Consider the following 20,417-nt stretch of genomic DNA (forward strand, 5'->3'; position numbering starts at 1 on the left):
TCTTCCTGCCAAAATTGATAATTTCACATTTGCCCACATTATATTCCTTTTGCAGATCTTTGCCCACTCACTTAACCTATTCCCCTTTGTAGCCTCTTCATGTGCTGTTTAAAATTTACTTTCTTATCTAGAAAGAAGTATTATCCCAAAAAAGAACAGGGGTGTTTACTCTAGTGATCTGGCCAATATTCATCCCTCAATCAACACAACTCAAACAGATTGCCTGGTCATTATCACAATGCAGTTTGAGAACACTTGCAAACTGACTATCATATTTCCTGTCTTACAGCAGCGGCAACACTTCAAAAGTACTTAATTGTCTGTAAAGCGCTTTGGACATAATGAGGTTGGGTAAAGTGCTATATCAATGCAATTTCTCTTTCTTTGAGGGCATGGGTGGAGGATTTTTACAGGGTCCTAAAAGGAGAGGGGCAGAAAGGAAGAAATCAGATAACATTGCAATTCTACTAGTATCAATTTTGGCAATTGTGACTAAACATACATTGCAATAGTCTGAAGCAAATTTTAAATTTTGAAAGCCAAATATATGAAAATGCTAGAAATATAAAATGAAAATAGAAAATGCTGGAAACTCTCCCACAGATGTTGCCTGAGTATTTCCAGCAACTTCTGTTTTTATTTCCAGAGCCGATGCCTATTTAAAGCCAGTGTTGATCAAATATGGAATTTTAGAGCTATTTTACTTCAATATTAGTTTGCTCAAGATCAAAAATGGAATTTGCAAGAAATCAAAATTATCAAATGAATATAGGTTGGATTAACTCAAAAACCTGAACAAGAATTAGATTTTTGGTGGTAGAATCAATAGGGGCAGAAAGCTATTGACTGGAACTTTGCATGCTGTACGTGCAAACTGTACATTTTCCCATTGTATAAACTCTGACAGTAATCATAAGGTTGATTGCATCTTATTAAAAGGCAAACTGGATCTACTTTTCAGATACACATAGTTGGCTATAACCCTTCATTTCATCTATCTTACAAAGTTATCAACAGCAATTCAAAGTGGGTAATTCATATTGAAGCTATCTGGCAAAGGAACTGGGTGCCATTGCTGATTTTCACGCTGTCATTATATTTCTAATGACTAGCTTTGAATCCAGTCTATAATCTGTCTGCTGTGAGAATCATACTGAATTGTGGCAAAGCCCATAATAGGAAACCGCACCAAACTGCCAATACTGTTTAAACAGAAGACAAAGGTCTTTTCCATTATGTGCAGAAGTATAACAACTGCCATTGGTGGAAACTTTCCAACGTTTGTGGGGCTCTATCATGCCAACAAACAGCAAAAATCTTGGAAGATGCTTAAAAACTAAAGGAGGCCATTTATATCGTCATCTTTGGTCATGTTTTTGTCAAAGGAAATGAGTGGAGCCGATTTATCCCACTAGCTTTCAATTAGAGTGAAGACTTGTTATTGATTTAAACCCATACAAGTTAGGAGCGTATTACCAGCATGAACCAGTGTGTGAATTGGGTGATAATGACCTACATCAACTGCCACAGACATTTTCAGCCCCTTTCCTTGTTGTGATTTCATCTAATACAAGGCCAGTAAATGACTTAGAAACGCTGGTCAATATAGGACAGCAAATATATTCAATAACTTCACTAATGTATAAACCAACATATTCCCTTAACAGATCTGGAATATCTAGAAGTAGGAATCAAAGGCTTACATTTCAAATAGTTTTATTCCTCAAAGTAAGTGACCTTGCATTTATACAACATCTTTCACATCCTTGGGACATTCCAAAGTGCTTCACAGCTAATGAGCTGCTTTTGAAGTTAATTGCATGTTTTTAGACGATGACATCATAATTTATGCAAAGCAAGGTCCCATACATAGAAATGAATAACTAACCAGCCAATCTCTTTTGGAGGTGTTGATTGAGGGATAGCTGTCAGTCAAGTCACTGGCAGAACTGTGTTGTCCTTGGAATAGTGTCATGGGATCTTGTCTCTTCCTGCACAGGCAGGCACAGTGAGTATCAGATTAACGTCTGATTGTGCAACACTCTGTGCTAAAATGTCAACCCAGATTACATGATCAAGTCCCTGGAATGAGGTTTGAACCCATAACCTTCAGAGTTCAAGGGAAGTGTGCTAACACCAAGTGTCAGTGTAACCCAGAGGTTCAAAGAGCAAGTAAGATAATACTAACTTGCATTCTCCAGAAATTCAGCCAGTTGGTTGAACTATAGTTCAACACAAGTGTTCTTTCTCTGCACTAGCTCCCAACTAAAGGGTCCTGGATTTGAATTTCAGAGCTGCTGGTCACGTGAATCTGCCTGCTTCAGTGAATGCACCTCAAGGTCACTCTTCAGAACACATGATATTGGGTCAAGTTTGTCTCGAGGGATGACAGGAGGAAAGGAAATGCAAGTTGCTTCAGTTGAATACTATTCATCGTCAGCCAATAATAATGCATCATGGTAAACATTCACCTCTCTGAAGGCCCTTCCACCCTGCCTGCTAATAGATGTAATGTAATGGTGAATTGTCTACAAATAAACAAAAATAAGAGCAGAAAATATTTTGAAACCGGTGTATTTCAGTAACTTAAAAGATTTGGCCTTCCTCAGACCCAAAATAGCCATTAGGTGAAAAAGAAGATTACAAATATATTAGTAAATAGCATACATGGCCCAAAATTAATTTGTGGTTAGTAAGTATACGAATGGCTTCATCCAAACAATTTTTCTAATCGCAATTTTGTTTCAAGATAGTAGTTGTTGGGCTTCAGCAATACTTTAAGTGAATAGGTAGCTGAAAGTGAATAGGTGGCTGAATCTAATCAAGGGAAGGTGTGGTTAAAAGTAAGATCTTAAGCACTGGGCAAATTGGTGGCCGATCACTAATTCAGAGGAAGTTGGTTGATGCCAGTGCTTACTTAAAATAAGTGCAGAGCTGTACCAAATTAACTGTGATATTCTATTCTATGCAAGTGGGTAAAAAAAAAGTTCTCATTCTGAGGACACATTTTGTTGTACAATGTTAACTCTCTACATTAAATTGTCACTTGCCAGATATTGCAGGAACATCCGCATGAAGAGAATAAAGCTCAGGAAGGTGTTATTTTATGGAACTCAACTCATTTTACAACTACAACACAAGGGTTACAAACTCCATATAAAGCCAACATTTCTTTTGTAGTGTAAACACATGCACTCATGCAAGAGCTAAGACTGCTAAGCATTCCCAACATAAATTGCTTACACTGGCACATTTTAAAAGCTAAAGACAAACATAACAATACACAGTCACATCACAGGAGCCGAGAAGTGTCTCACCATTAGCAAATATCCTATGAAAGACTGTTCGCAACAGAGCGGCCGTAAGCGGGAAATAAAACAAGAAATTGATGAGTGATGGAACAGCGAGCATTCGCAAATACAAACAGCTGGGTTAGAACCACTGAAAGCTTCAAACAAGACACTGCCTATACTGTAGCTAGATGGAAAAATGATGGTGGGTGGGGGAGGGTTGGATGGAAAGAGGGCAAAAAATTAGGTGGGGAGTGTGAGGAAGGAAAGAATAGAGAAGAAAGGGGTGAAGGATTGGGGGATAAATGAGAAAAGAAATTGTTTTGGGATACATGAAATATTGGTGCAGTACTCTTGTTTAATTCACTTTTGTTTAACTTATAGTTTCCTCTAATGTGAGCTGAACAAAAGTTTACATAGAGCAATGTATTTTTCAGCCCTTGTCTCGAAGCTCGAAGAGGAAATCACTTACCATAATATTTCAGGTGAAAAGGAGATTTCCTACACAACTTGTTTTAGTCTACCACTAGCATTGCTACCTTGGAGAAATAATGGGATAGGGTGGCAGGCGGACAAGGATTCTCTTCAATTATGCAAAGTAATTGCACTCTGCAATAACTAGCGTTTTATAGTTTTGTAAGAGTAGAAACATTTCCACATTTCCAATTTGAAAAAAGACTATTTTAAAATGGATTTACACTTCAGAAATTTCACTGAATTCTAGTGCTAAAAATCAGATAAGTACTATACATGTGAAAACCTATCACTTCTAAATTCACTGCTACATCTCTCTCCTCAACTATACCTTGAAAGTCTTATTTCTTATAACGAGGACATTCTAAACGACAGATGGGTACTAACATCTTCAAAACATGTTTTGTCTTGCATACAAGGAAGAGCCCTCTGCCTCTGGATAACCAGAATTGCTGCATGATATACCCTTCAGATTGTTATAACCCATGGGTGTGGACATGTGGAGGTCCGAAATTGTCCTTAAAACAGGTTGACAAGGAATAACGAAATTAAACCTGATTAGCATCGGGAATGAAGATATTCGAGCATGCCATTAACTGAAGTCCAATTTGCCAGCTTCAGCCAGTCTCTCAAATAATGCAAAGCAATAAATATATAAACCCCCACCTCTACACACAGGAACAGTTGGTTCACAGTATTTTTTCAACTGGAGGGATAAGATTATATCACCATGAAAAGAAATGTAGAAATGCGTTTGCCCATCCACTTAAAAAATGAATATGCTGGAACTTGATCTTTATAGAGGTTGAGGACTGTTAATCTGTGATACTTCCTCCTATAAATGGAAGATTAGCTGTAGACAAAGAGAACTTCATCTTATTCTTTGGTGCCTACTCCTGCTCCTAATTCGTATGTATTTATGATTTTTTTAAAACTTAAGGTTGGTGCTCCTTAACCTCAAGAACTTGCACAAATGATGTTTACTGATTAACTAACTGAAGAACCATTTCTCCAAATCATACAACGCAACTTCAGGTATGGACTCAAAATTGGGTACATCATTTGAAAGCTTCTGAGATGGAACTCCGCTTAAGTGTTTTCCACGCACAACAAAAAGCATGGATAACTAGCAACCTAATAAACAATAGACTGAGTAGGTAAAGAGCCAGCTATAATTGGCTACAGACCTTAAACAGTTACATCATCTTGCATAAGTATGCTGGCTAATGGCATTGAAGAATTGCCTAATCCAGCTACCTAGAAAACAATGGGATCACCATGTGAAAGTCATAAAACATTTCTCAAAGGAAGCCAGATTTTCATGGGGGGTGGGTGTGGAGGCAGTGGGATCAGAAAGAATGGCTGGGAATTGAAAACATTTAACTGTGCACATGGAAAGCCAAGTATGAAGTTCCATATACACCTTGAACATCAAAAGGCCAACTGCAGAAACAAAGAGGCTCTTTACATAGCTCCTGAAAAGGATTCTGACTATTTTTATTCTTCCATGGAATGTGGGTGTCATAGGGGGCATGGATGCCCATCCCTAATTGCCCTAGCAAGCCATTCAAAGAGCAGTTAAGAGTCAACCACATTGCTGTGCGTCTAGAGTCACATGTAGGCCAGACCTGGTTAAGCATGGCAGATTTCCTACCCTAAAGGACATAATGAACAAGATTGTTGTTACAATCAATGAAACTTACAATTACTGAGGCTAGCTTTCAATTCCAGTTTTTGATTAACTGAATTTAATTTTCACCAGCTGCTGTGGTAGGATTTGAATCCATGTCCCCAGAGCATTAGCCTCTGGATTACTAGTCCAGTGACATTATCACTACACCATCATCTTCTCAGTTAACAGGAGTCTTCAAAAGTGGTCTTCTGGCAGCAAAACCATCAGAATCCGAGGCCTCTCAGAACTCCTGCAGATTGCAATTGCAGCCCATCGAATCAGAACTAGAGCAATAGATGTTATTACTTCTTTTAAGTTTCTGATCGCCCCTGTGCTGAGGGGCTCACAAGCAACATCCAAAGAACTCAATGCAGGAAGGCAGCAAAATCCAAGGGAGTCTTTGGCCATTGTCCAGTTAACAAAAGCCAGAGTGGTATGTGGCCAAACAAGGCCAAAGCATAAGGCAGGCAGAGTGAAATTGTGTTTTTGTTTTATAGGAAGTTCATTAAAAAGAAAGCGGAGTCCAGTATAAACAAGATGCTGAATGGATTCCAAATTACATTTTAATATGCAAGAAAGCCTAACCTATTGTTATTTAGGGGAGTACTCATTAAACGAGCAAGAATCTTTGGGAAAGAATAAAGATGGAAGCCCTGTTGCTAAAGCAGCAAGGAAGTATTTTGTGAATATTCACAGGACAGCACACCAAAATAAGAAAAAAATTCTACGCTGGTGAAAAGTAGAGCCTGTTATATTGATAGATGGTACAATGAACATCCCGCAATCTACTGAGGACGGGCAGTGTCACAAAAGTGGGATGTTTTCATTGAAGTATCTGTTCAGCCTTTGTGGACAATTAAGAGATGAAAAGTTGACTGATTTAGTCAGGATGAAGTAAAGCTATTGCTACAATAGAAGTACAAGTATTTTTCCATCAAGTTGTAGATACCCTGTTGGCAGCGAGTCCAACGATTTCTCTGTGCACTACAGATTTCATAGTTGAACCATGGGAACACTTAATTCTGTGATTCACACAGTCTTTCAAGTAAATTCCGAAATCCACAATCCTTATTGAGTGGTAACATGGACACTCATTGCCTGTGTTTCTTAAATCAAAGCAGTACTGTACAGATTTAAATTTACTGAGGAATATGATGGCGACAAGTGGATTCTAGAATTGATCGGCACCTCGAGATGAAATTCAGCATTCAGATTCTACAGCTAAAACTGGTGGCTATTGTTCTGAAAATTAAGTCATTTTAAGTTATTTAAACACAATGAGACAGAAGGTAGACAAGATCTTTTGGCAGGCCAGAGGGGTGGGTGGGAGTCAAAGTTACTCCAATATGACAACTATTGCAAATTCAGAAGCAAACCAACCTTTCACAACAGACTTGTGCAGCAAAACAGGTTGATGCATAAATGGAACCTAGAGTCTTCTGTCACAAAAAACTGAGAATCTTAATTCTGTAGGTTGCATTTCTTGCGAATAGTGCGCCTCTGGTTGGCCACAGTGGCAAGTGTGCTGGTAATTAGCTCTAGCTTCACATACTGTTTCAGCTGATTAAAACTTCAGAAATAATCCTGCACACACTTGGAAGTACCCACATAAGCTCTATGGACTTGTGTAAGAAAACTGAGAGTAGATTTCTCAGTAGCTTGAATTGGACTCAAACTTAGTGATGGGTTTCCACCTTTCCAAACACCCAGTTGATCAAAAGAAAAAAAATCATCTACCCTTCTTTGGGTGGCTTGCAGAAAGATGATCAATTCCATCAGAAACCAAACGTGGTTGAAGACGGAAGGATGTTGATCCAGCTATTTAAAAAAAACATTTGGAGCCCTAGGTTTTTTTTTTTACGAGGCATAGAGAAGTTATAATAAATCTTTATGAATCACTGGTTAGATCATAGCTAGAGTACTATGTCCAATTCTGGGCACCACCCTTAGGATGGATCTCGAGGTCTGAGAGAGAGGAGATTTACTACAATGATACCAAAGATGGGGAATTTCAATTATTTGAAGAAACTAGAGAAGCTGGGATGGTTCTCTTTTGTACAGAAAAGGTTAAGGTGAGATTGTGATGGGTGTTCAAATTATATGGGGCTTTCCAGAGTAGAGGGCAAAGATATTTACATTAACAGGAGCATAAGCAATCAGAGGAAGATAATTGGCTGAAAATGCAGGGGGAAATTAGGAATTATTTTATACAGCAAGTTGTTTTGATCTGGAATGCAATCCACAAAAGGGTGCTAGAAGCAAATTCAATAATAATCTTCAAAAAGGGAATTGGAGTAAATACTTAAAAAGGAGAAATATACAGAGCTATGGGAAAGAAAGCAGGGGTCTGGAACTAATTGGATAGATCTTTCAAAGAACTGACAGAGACACAATAGGCCTAATAGCTTCCTTTTGCACTATGTTTTTTTAAAAATTTCTTCATGGGATGTGAGCATTACTGGCAAAGTCAGCATTTACTGCCAAATCAATAGCTGCCCTTGAAAAGGTGGTGGCGAGCCACCTTTTGCTACAGTCCGTGTGTTTAAAGTACAGCTACAGCTCTATTAGAGAGGGGGGTTACAGGGTTTTGACCTAGCAGTGAAGGAGGAGCAATATAGTTCCAAATCAAGGTAGTGTGTAACTTGGGAACACCACCACCTGCAAGTTTCCCTCCATGTGTCCGCTACTCTTGCCCTAGGTGGTAGAGGCCATAGGTTTGGAAGGTTGTTGTCAAAGAAGCCTTGGCGATTTGCTGCAGTGCGTCTCGTAAATGGTGCACCAGTGATGAAGGGAGTGAATGCTTAAGGTGGTGGATAGGATGCCGATCAAATGGATAGCTTTGTCTTGGATGGTTTTAAGTTTGATTATTGTTGCAGCTGCACTCACCCAGGCAAGTGGAGAGCATTTCATCACTTCTGCCTTGTAGATAGTGGACAGGCTTTGGGAAGTCAGGAAGTGAGTTATCCAGCAGAGTTCCCAGCTTTTGACCTGCTTGTATATCTATTGTATTTATACCCTGGTCCAGTTAAGCTTCTGGTTAATGGTAATCCCCAGGATGTTGATGGTAGGGGGAAATTCAGTAACAGTAATGTTATTGAATGCAAATAGAGATGGTTAGATTCTCTCTTGTTGGAGATGGTCTTTACTTGGCATTTGTGGGGCACAAATATTACTTACCATTTATGAGCCTAAGCTTGCATGTTGGCCTGGCCTTGCTGCATGTGAACATGGGCAATTTCAGTATCATTGACAGGTCCTCAGATATTGAACACCATGCAGTGAACATTCCCAAGTCTGGCCTTATGTTGGACGGAAGGTCATTGATTAAGCAACTGAAAATGGTTGAACCTGGAACATTGCCCCCAAGGAACTCATGCAGCAATGTCCTGGAGCTGAGATGCCTCACCTTCATCCAATGCAGAGCTATCCCCGCCATTCCAAATGACTTCAAATTTGCAAGACCCCCAATGCCAGACTCAGTCAAATTCTGCCTTGATGTCAAGGGAGTTAGTTTCACCTCATCTTTGGAATTCAACCCTACTATGAGAAATGGCCATATGGTCAAACAAGTCTATTGCTCCCTGTACAACTGCACTTGAATATCTATATCCTTCTATTTCCAGAAAAAATGCAAATGTTCTCTTAAAACCACATATATATTTCCCCTTTACCTATTATACATCTGCAGTGCCTTTGCACATTTTTCTAAAGGTGATACATAAATGCAAATATTTAAATTGAAGTAACAATCTGGGTCGACATGATTTATTCTATATACCTTTAAATGATTTTCACCCCTTCCTGATTACTCTTTAGATTCAATCTCCAGGGTCTCTACCAGCTGCACATTGTGCTACAATACACCCAGGAGCAACTCACTCAGAGCTTATTGAGACAACGCTTTCTCGTACCACAATAGCTACCTCAAAGAAGAGGAATAAGATCTTAGGAAACCATCCCCGAGTCACAAATGCACTCACTTAAACATATATTGCTGTTCCTGCATAATCTCAGGATTAAAAATCAAATTCTTTATCTAACACCAGTGTGGAAGTGGCATCACCAAAACTGCAGCAGTTCAGGAAGGCAGTCCACCACTACCTCAAGGACTACTACTAGTACCCATAACCCCTGAAGAGAAAAAGCAATGCTGTGTTCTGTACCCTCTCTAAAGCATGTACATCCTCTTTTAAGTGTCGTGATTAAAACTTGCCACAGTACTCATGTGGTCTTGATGGGCAAAACTTTATGGTCCTGTCGTGGTGAGGGCGGGGCCGGAAAATTCCATTGACGGAAAGGGCCATAAAATTCTGTCGTGTGTTGTGAAGCCTCAACCTCTGTAGACTTGTATTCTAAATGTACCTATAAACCCAATGATCAGTTAATTCCTTCACTACATTGTCTCAATATTGAATGTGATAACTATATTAGTAGCACAGATTCTCTAATTTCTCATTATATTAATATTACTCCTTTACATTTGCCTGCAGCTGATATTAATAAATCCTGCTCCAAATCATGAATTACAATCTCTATCCATGCATCTCTTTGCTTTGTGCCAGAACAAACACCATTTCTGCAGATGAGAGATAGGAGACACTAAGATTCAACTGATGGTTTTGCTTTTGGTAAACAGCCTATCTGCAGCTAGGCTTTGCCATACCATTGTAAACAGATACTTTTACATGATACGTGATAGATATGAAATCAGTTATGGGATCAGGCTATTTTAGACCTGGTAATGTGTACTGGGACAGGATGAATGAATTCTCACAGTGAAGGATTCTCGAGAGAAGAGTGATCATAACATGATGAATTTCATATTCAGTTTAAGGAACAGAAACTTGGGTCTAAAACTAGCACCTTAAACTTCACTGTTTATTTCAATTGCAAATAAGGCAATTTCAAAGGTGTGAAGGCTAAAGTGAATGAGGAAAATAGATCACAAGGTAAGATGGTAGATAGGCAATGACAGACTTTTAAGGAAATATTTCCTAACTCTTTCTCAATGGAATATATCTTTGAACGAAAGACTTTGAGAAAGATGAACCATCTGTGGCTAACTAAGGAAGTTAAGGATGGTATCAAAATGAAAAAAAAGATGTACAATGCCACAAAAATTATTGGTAGACCAGAAGATTGGAAAAATTTTAGAACCAAAAGATGACAAAAAAACACTGGGGAGGGGGTGGGGGTGGAAATTAGAATCAGAGAGTAAACTAGCAAGAAATACAAAAACAGAACTGCTTTTACAAGTATATAAAAAGGAAGAGAGTTCCTAAAGTAAATGACAATCCCTTAGAGGATGAGGCTGGGAAATTAATAATGCAAAACAAGGAAACAGGAGAGGCCTTGAACAAGTATTTTGCATCCGTCTTTATGGTGGAAGACACAGAAAGCATCCCAAGAATAGTAGGATATCAAGAGGCAAAAACTTAAAATAATTATCAGTAGAGAAAAGGTACTAGGAAAACCAACAGGACGAAAGGCTGATAAGTTCCCTAACTTGATGATCTGCGTCCCAGAGTCTCTAAAAAGTGGCTACAGAGAGTGTGGATGTGTTGATCATAATCTTCCAAAATCCCCTAGCAAGGTCCCAGCAGATTGGAGAATCACAAATGTAAGTACCCAATTCCAGAAAGAGGGAGATAGAAAGCAGGAAACTAAAGACAAGTTAGTCTAACATCCGTCACTGGAAAATGCTCGAATCCACAATTAAGGAGGTAGTAGCAGGACATTTAGAATATGATAATACAAACAGAGTCAATGTGGTTTTGTGAAAGCAAAATCATATTTGACAAATTTATTAGAGTTCTGTGAGGATGTAACAAACAGGATAGGTAAAGGAGAACAGGTAGATGTAGCGTATTTGGGTTTCCAAAAAGCATTTGATAAGGTTCAGCATAAAAGGTTACTGCACAAGATAAGAGCTTGTTGGGGTGATATATTAGGATGGATAGAGATTTGCTAAGAGGAAACAAAGAGTCAGGATAAATGGGTCATTTTCAGGTTAGCAAACTGTATGAGTTACCACTAGTTATCAGTGGTGGGGCTTCATTATTTACAATCTATATTAATGGCCTGGATGAAAGGACTGCATATTGTGGCCAAATTTGGTGATACAAAGATAAGTGGGAAAGCAAGTTGTGAGTAGGACACTGTCAACAAAAGGGCTCCAGATAGGTTAAAGTGAGTGGGCAAAAATTTGTTAGATGGAGTATAATGTGGGGAAAATATGAGGCTGTCCGCTTTGGTATGAAAAATGGAATAGCAAAATATTCCTTAAAATGAAGAAAGATTGCAGACTGCTGCAGTAGAAGGATCTCTGACTTCATACACGAACCACAAAAAGTTATCATGCAAGTACAGCAAGTGATTAGAAAAGCAAATGAAATGTTAGCCTTTATTGCAAGTATAAAAGTAGGGAAGTCTTGCTGTAACTGTACAGTGCATTGGTTAGACCGCATGACAATACTGTGTACAGTTTTGGTCTCTTTATTTGGCGAAAAATGTACTTGATTTGAAGCAAGTTCAGAGAAGGCTTTCATGAGGAAAGATTGAGTAGGTTGGGCCTATGTATTTAGAAGAACAAGAGGTGATCTTATCGAAACCTATATGATTCTAAGGGATGGATGCTGAGAGAATGTTTCTCTTCATGGGGAAATCTAGAACGAAGTGACACTGTTTAAAAAATCAGGGTCTCCCATTTAAGACAGAATGGAAGAGGAATTTCTTCTCAGAGGGTCGTTAATCTTTGGAATTTTCCACCCCAGATAGTGGTGGAGCGTGGTATTGAATATATTCAGGGCTGAGGTGGATAGATTTTTGAGTACAAGGCAGTCATGGGTTATAGGGAGATCGGTGTATGAGTGAGACCATGATCAGATCAGCCGTGAATTTATTGAATGGCCGAGCAGGCTCAAAGGGCCTACTCTTGGTCCTGTTTCTTACGTCATTCCGTCTGATATGCGGACTGATTGCCCAATCAAGATATTGGCATAGAATGATAGTCAGGAGGAACGGAGTTAGCAACACTAAGGCGCCTGTAAGTTTTGGCAATAGCATGATGTCTTCTTAAGGCGGCAGGGGAAGCTTATGCATCCTGAATGACCAACTTGTCTTAACAACTCTCAACTCCAGCCTTTTTGTTTGTTGATGCTATATTCATTGTTCCACTCAGCTCTGCTCAGTTTAATCTCAAAACACACCTTCATGTGTTCTTCAAATCCTGACTACATACTAACCGCCATTTCTCATTCTTTAAAGCATTTCATAACAGTAGAACTTTTCCCCTATTCCTGTAACTTCCTACAATCAAAGACACTTCATTTAAAGTTTGGACTCATCTAATCATTACCTTGCAATTTACCTAGCCCCGTTGCACATTGTAATCTTAGCAAAGAAGTGTCAATTAAATAGATGTGAAGAAAATCATCTGACCGATTGAGGCAAACGTGCTTATTAGACCAAAATCTTACAATTACATGCACAATGAACTAAACTATACAAATTTCTTCTCCCTTATACGTATATATTCATGCACCATAAAAATCAAAGCCACAATTTTGCTTTCACTGCTCTACTATTTGTAAACTAAATGTTCAGGTAATTGAGTGCAGCAATGTCCCTGGACTTTACTTGGTCGATGGAAACACCATAAAGGTAAGACAAAAGCTACAAATAAAATAATACTTGTGCACAGTCTACAGCCCAGGAAAAGACAGCAAATGTTTCATTGCTGTTTGAATTAGTTTGATATTTTAAGCAACGATGCTGAAGTTATATTAGGACTCAAGACAACAACTAAGCACAAATTTCAGCATATTTCCTAACACCACCAACCTTCCCCCACCCCATCCACAATAGGATTTTTGAATTTGATAATTTAAAGTTGCTTTGGTGTGAAAGTTGTACAAGAAACCATCCTCTTTGGTCAGAATTGCCAGATGCTGGCAGAGTGTAAAACCCCATGGGCAACATTCTGGGGATGTCGCCCATCAGTCTCTAGAACGAGTGAACTGCAGTGGTGACAATACTTTAACCAAAAGATGCAGCAGTTCACACATCAGCTGTGTAGTCACAGTTTCTGCACTTGGTTAAGACTAGAACCGAATGATCCTTTGTGAGCAAGGATACATTCCTGGTGCATGTGGCTGTGCAAAAGTCACCCTGACCTGATGCCTGCTGGGTACAACAGTAACAGTTGCATGGTAGATCCTAGAGAAAGTCAATCACCTGCTTTCTGTCTGGCAAAGCTGCACTTAATCATTTAAGCGATTGATTACTTTCTACTTAAATAGAATTTATTGGAGGAAGATGAAAGAACAAGAGATGGTCCCTATGATCTACCCAATATCTACGGTCCTAGACTGCTGACTTTTTCTAAAAAATTTTATCGTTAAGATTTAGTCTCAATGTTCTGCACAAGAAAGCTAATGACAAAACTATGTATTTGCAAAATTATGTATTTGACAAAGTGGCGTATAACATCAGATACCTAAGCAAGCCACACAGATGTAAGGGTTACACTTCAATTGCTAAGGAGAAAATACTGAACTGCTGCCCAAAGCTGGAGCTTAAAAAAAAGCTAGGCTATGAAGAGTGAATTGTTCGCAGCATTATTAAACTATAAAGTTTAAATGAACAATATTGTTATGATTTTCCCTCAAGGCCTTGGGCAATCTGAAGGAACATGCACAAATGCATAATTGAGCCATGCATAAAATGCAATGCACCATTTTCACTCACTCCCATTATAATGATGTCCTGATTGAACTGTACGTACAAAATACAGCAAAAAGTCAATAATTGTCCTCACCAAGGTCACTGCGACATAAACCTAAATTAGTCATTGCACAAGTTTTGCTGCAAGTGCTCACTCTCCATCACAATCAATTCAGTTTTCCTTCTTTTCTGCTCTCTCCCAAACACAGGGAAGCACCACCAGTAACATATAAAGTAACTTAGACAATGTAAAAAGATTATTTCATTTTATGCAGCTGTCAATCTCTATTACATTACTTTTAAATCAACTGCTGTGGAGAAGTTAAGAACCAGGCATTATTTTTATACAAATTTGGTGAAGAGGCAGGAAGAAGGAAAAAAGAAAAAACTCATACACATCAAGTTTTAAGTAAGGAGTATAAAGGTCAAGATTTTCTGAAAGAAACTAGGTTAGATACTTGAAATATATATTGCAGACTTGCAAGTACATATAAAACAACATCCTCAGAGTCAATGCAGAATACAGAGCCACATAGACCATGAAGATCTCAAGTTCTGCTCCAGGTTTGTATTGGGTTAGCTGACCAAGGTGGTAGAAGGGTATAAGAAAGAGTCATTATCAAGATACAACAGGAGTGAAATCTTCATGATGCTTTCTCTACACCACAGTAAAACAGCCTGCTGACATTGATTTGGCTCACTCAGGGAATGGCCAGTTGGATAATGTTCTGGAACATTACAGGCACCCATGAAAACCCCCAAGTGTACCATCTTGAAGGTAGCAGCAGAAAAAGTTGTCAATGGAATACCCATCCATTCGCTTTCCTCCAAAATATAAAGAGACAAAAAGTGTACCCCTTGTTAGTGTGAATGCTCGACAGGTTCTATCTTTGTCACATGATTGCAGTGTTAACACTAGTGAGAAAGGGCATTTACAACAATTTGTTGCAAGTTGTTAATCAAATAACTTGAACTTGAGACAAAAAACTAGCAAGATGGGCCAAATCAATTTCAGGTCCTTAGTAATATTTTATTATGTTATATAGATTGAACATATTTCAATAAGTACAGTACCTGATACTTACCAGACCCAATTTTTATAAGACCATTATGCTGGATGAATATGGTGTCACAAGTCAGGTTGCCATGGATAATGGGAGGATCACAAGAGTGGAGGTAGCTGGTAAGTAAAGCAAAATCCAATAAACTGAGCAACTTGGTGGTTACTTTGGACATGCATAGAACTTAACTAAATTAAACATTTTTTTCTAACAGCAGAATGGCATCCTTCAAAAAGGACCTTGTGTAATTTGAGAAGAAAAGGAAAATAACAAAAAGGAAAAGAGTAAATAAAGTGAGCGTTGGTCCTCTAGAGAGTGAGAATAGGGAATTAATAATGGAAAATAAAGAAATAGGGGATGAATCGAACAGATGTATCACGTCTGTCGTCACTGTACAGGATACAAATAACATCACAGAAATAACTGTGAATCAGGAAGTGAAAGGGAGGGAGGAACTTAAAACAATTACAATCACCAGGGAAAGGGTACTAAGAAAATTATTAGAACTAAAAGCTGACAAGTCCCCAGCTCCTGATGGACTTCATCTAGGGTCTTAAAAGAAGTGGCTGCTGAGATAGTAGGTGCATTGGCTTTAATTTTCCAAACTTCCCTAGATTCTGCAAAGTCCCATCAGATTGGAAGATAGCAAATGGGACTCCTCTATTTAATAAAAGGGGGAGATAGAAAGCAGGAAACTACAGGTCAATTAGCTTAATGTCAGTCATAGGGAAACTTCTAGAATCTATTATAATGGAAGTTAATTTCAACACAATCAGGCAAAGTCAACAGGGTTTTGTGAAAAGGAAATCATGTTTGACTAATTTCTTTTGGGCAAGTAACAAGCAACATGGATGAAAGGGAACCTGTGGATTTGCAGCACTTAGATTTCCAGAAGGCGTCTGACAAGGCGCAACATCAAAGATTACTACACAAAATAAGAGCTCATGGTGTAGGGGATAACATATTAGTATGGATAGAGGGTTGATTAGCTAACAGAAAACAGAGTTGGCATAAATGGGTCTTTTTCTGGGTGGCAAAATGTGGTGAGTGGAAAACCACAGGGATCAGTGTTGGGGCCTCAATGATTTACAATTTATATTAATGACTTGGATGAAGGGGCCAAATGCACAGCTGCTAAGTTTGTTGATGACCCAAAGATAGGTGTAGGAAAGGAAGTTGTGAAGAGGACATAAGGAATCTGCAAAGGGGCATAAATTATGTGAGTGGGCAAAAACTTGGCAGATGAAGTATAATGTGGGAAAATGTGAACTTGTCCACTTTGGCATGAAGAATAGAAAAGCAGTATATTAATTAAATGGAGAGAGACTGCAGAACTCTGACATACAAAGGGATCTGGTTGTCCTGGTACTTGAATCACCAAAAGTTAGTATGCAGGTACAGCAAGTGGTTAGGAAGGCAAATGGAATGTTGTCGTTTATTGCAAGAGGAATGGAATATAAAAGTTGGGATGTCTTGTTGCAGTTGTGCAGGGATCACATCTGGAATACCATGTATAGTGTTGGTCTCCTTATTTAAGCAAGGATATAAATGCATTAAAAATGGTTCAGCAAAGGTTCACTTGACTGATAACTGGGATGGGGGTGGTGGTGCGGGAGGAGGAAAGGTTGGACAGGCTGGACCTGGATACATTGGAGTTTAGAAGAATGAGAGGTGATCTTACTGAAACATAAAAGATCTTGAGAGGGCTTATCAGGGTGAATGCTGAAAGGATGTTTACCAACATGGGAAGGCTAGAACTAGGGGACATTAAACTAAGATGGGGATGTGAATACATTTTCTCTCTCAGGGGGCCGTGACTCTTTGGAACTCTCTTCCCTGGAGAGTGATGGGGGCAGGGTCATTGAACATTTTTAAGGCAGAGGTAGACAGATACTTGACTAACAAGGGAATCAAAGGTTATCAGGAATAGAAGGAATGTGGAGTTGAGGCCACAATCAGATCAGCCATGATCTCATTGTATGGTGGAGCAGGCTCAAGGGGGCCAAATGGCCTACTCCTGCTCCTAATTGGTTTGTTCGTATGTTAAGAAAATTATGCACTTAGCTAAACAGGTCAAAGCTGTACAATATTTAACACTTTTTGAACATTTTAAGTACATTTTAGAATATTTCCTTTTCACTAATTTGATGCTTCTCTGCCATCATATAATTTACCAGTTCACCAACCAACAGACCAGGCAGATTGCCACCTCCCAGGCCGCAACCAATATTCTCATATGCCTCTTTCAAGATGCTGAGGACTGGACTATCCAATTAAGACCCTCAATTTTAACCCCTTCCTGGAGGTGCCACAGACAATCTCTAGTCAGCAGCCCTCTGCTTTGTGTCTCAAGTCAAGAACTGAACAGAAGAACTTACATTGCTACAATACTCAATGTGCTACAATTCAGCTGCACTGTGTTACTGAAATCTCTAAATTATATTGAACACTCCAGATGGAAAATTAGCAAAGTCTGGACAGGGCCGTCGAAAAGATTTGGCAAGGTGAAAAGCTGGTTTTCATCGACTAAAATAACAAGCTCAATGGGCTGAGTGGACCTCGCACATCCCTGGTGACTTGAGAGCAGATGATTATGTCCTAATGGATGGCCAATCTTTCAAACTTGCACATGGAGTACAATCAGAAAAGAAAATATTGCATATTTCAAAACAATGTTATTTAGCTTCATCTAATACGCTGCATTATTTCTGAAAGCACTTAAAGCAGCTGTTTGTTGCCCTGATTACATAGTACTATAGAATTCACATCATAATCAAACCAAAAATCAAACAGACAGCTTGAAGATATCATTCTAGCTTATTCAAAATATACCTTCTGTAATCGTAAGCTTCTGATGAACACTTGGGTAGAAGAAAAACCATGTGAGCTGGAAATGTGTATTGAACCAGAATGCTGAAAATTCACAGCAGGCTGTTCAACAGAAAGATAGGTTATTCAAACAAGGGGTGAGGGGATTAGGGCTTGTTTCCATTCTTCTTTTGAATCCATGAATACACAGCATGTCAAATTAGGAAAACAGGGATAAAAACAGAATTACCTGGAAAAACTAAGCAGGTCTGGCAGCATCGGCGGAGAAAAGAGTTGACGTTTCGAGTCCTCATGACCCTTCAACAGAACTGGGTGAATACAAGGAGAGGGGTGAAATATAAGCTGGTTTAAGGTGTGTGTGTGTGTGTGTGGGGGGGTGGTTGGGTGGGGGGAGAGAAGTGGAGGGAGCTGGTGTGGTTGTAGGGACAAGCAAGCAGTGATAAGAACAGATCATCAAAAGATGTCACAGACAAAAGAACACAGAGGTGTTGAAGTTGGTGATATTATCTAAACGAATGTGCTAATTAAGAATGGATGGTAGGGCACTCAAAGTATAGCTCTAGTGGGGTTAGGGGGAGCATAAAATATTTAAAAATAATGGAAATAGATGGGAAAAGAAAAATCTATATAATTTATTGGAAAAAACAAAAGGAAGGGGGAAGAAACAGAAAGGGGGTGGGGATGGAGGAGGGAGTTCAAGACCTAAAGTTGTTGAATTCAATATTCAGTCCGGAAGGCTGTAAAGTGCCTAGTCAGAAGATAAGGTGCTGTTCCTCCAGTTTGCGTTGGGCTTCACTGGAACAATGCAGCAAGCCAAGGACAGACATGTGGGCAAGAGAGCAGGGTGGAGTGTTAAAACGGCAAGCAACAGGGAGGTTTGGGTCATTCTTGCGGACAGACTGCAGGTGTTCTGCAAAGCAGTCATCCAGTTTACGTTTGGTTTCTCCAATGTAGAGGAGACCGCTTGTTCCAGTCCTACTCCGGCCCCCTTCCACAACTCTTTCTCCGCTATATCGATGATTACTTCAGTGCTGCTTCATGCTCTCGTCGGGACTTGGAAAAATTTATTAATTTTGCTTCCAATCTCCACCCCTCCATCATTTTCATGTGGTCCATCTCTGACACTTCCCTTCCCTTCCTTGACCTCTCTGTCTCAATCTCTGGTGATAGACTGTCCACCAATATCCATTACAAGCCTAACGACTCCCACAGCTACCTCGACTACAGCTCCTCACATCCCGCTTCCTGTAAGGACTCCATCCCATTCTGTCAGTTCCTTCACCTCCGTCACATCTGTTCCGATGATGCTACCTTCAAAAACAGTTCCTCTGACATGTTCTCCTTCTTCCTTAACCGAGGTTTTCCACCCACGGTAGTTGACAGGGCCCTCAACCATGTCTGGCCCATCTCCCGCGCATCCGCCCTCACGCCTTCTCCTCCCTCCCAGAAACATGATAGGGTCCCCCTTGTCCTCACTTATCACCCCACCAGCCTCCGCATTCAAAGGATCATCCTCCGCCATTTCCGCAGGGATCGATCCCTCCAGGACACCCTGGTCCACTCCTCCATCACCCCCTACTCCTCAACCCCCACCTATGGCACCTCCCCATGCCCAAGCAAAAGATGTAACACCTGCCCCTTCACTTCCTCTCTCCTCACCGTCCAAGGGCCCAAACACTCCTTTCAAGTGAAGCAGCATTTCACTTGCATTTCCCCCAACTTAGTCTACTGTATTCGTTGCTCCCAATGCGGTCTCCTCTACATTGGAGAGACCAAACGTAAACTGGGCGACCGCTTTGCAGAACACCTGCGGTCTGTCTGCAAGAATGACCCAAACCTCCCTGTCGCTTGTCATTTTAACACTCCACCCTGCTCCCTTGCCCACATGTCTGTCCTTGGCTTGCTGCATTGTTCCAGTGAAGCCCAACGCAAACTGGAAGAACAGCACCTCATCTTCCGACTAGGCACTTTACAGCCTTCTGGACTGAATATTGAATTCAACAACTTTAGGTCTTGAACTCCCTCCTCCATCCCCACCCCCTTTCTGTTTCTTCCCCCTTCCTTTTGTTTTTTCCAATAAATTATATAGATTTTTCTTTTCCCACATATTTCCATTATTTTTAAATATTTTAAAATCTTTTAAGCTCCCCCCACCCCCACTAGAGCTATACCTTGAGTGCCCTACCACCCATTTCTTAATTAGCACATTCGTTTAGATAATATCACCAACTTCAACACCTCTTTGTTCTTTTGTCTGTGACATCTTTTGATGATCTGCTCCTATCACTGCTTGCTTGTCCCTACAACCACACCAGCCCCCTCCACTTCTCTCCCCCCCGACCCAAACCCTCCCCACACCCAAACCAG

General features: G+C 39.8%; 1 protein-coding gene across 1 annotated transcript in view; it reads right to left on the reverse strand.

Annotated features, from left to right (window-relative positions):
• The window catches only part of nrbp1 (nuclear receptor binding protein 1), a 94,173-nt gene that overhangs the window by 45,699 nt on the left and 28,057 nt on the right, over positions 1–20,417 (reverse strand). The window contains exon 6 of the mRNA XM_041182800.1: positions 15,246–15,340. Coding sequence (XP_041038734.1) covers positions 15,246–15,340 — 95 coding nt within the window. The remainder of the gene's footprint in view (positions 1–15,245; positions 15,341–20,417) is intronic.

The sequence above is a fragment of the Carcharodon carcharias genome, chromosome 2, assembly GCF_017639515.1.
Source record: "Carcharodon carcharias isolate sCarCar2 chromosome 2, sCarCar2.pri, whole genome shotgun sequence".
In the NCBI taxonomy this organism is placed as follows: domain Eukaryota; kingdom Metazoa; phylum Chordata; class Chondrichthyes; order Lamniformes; family Lamnidae; genus Carcharodon; species Carcharodon carcharias.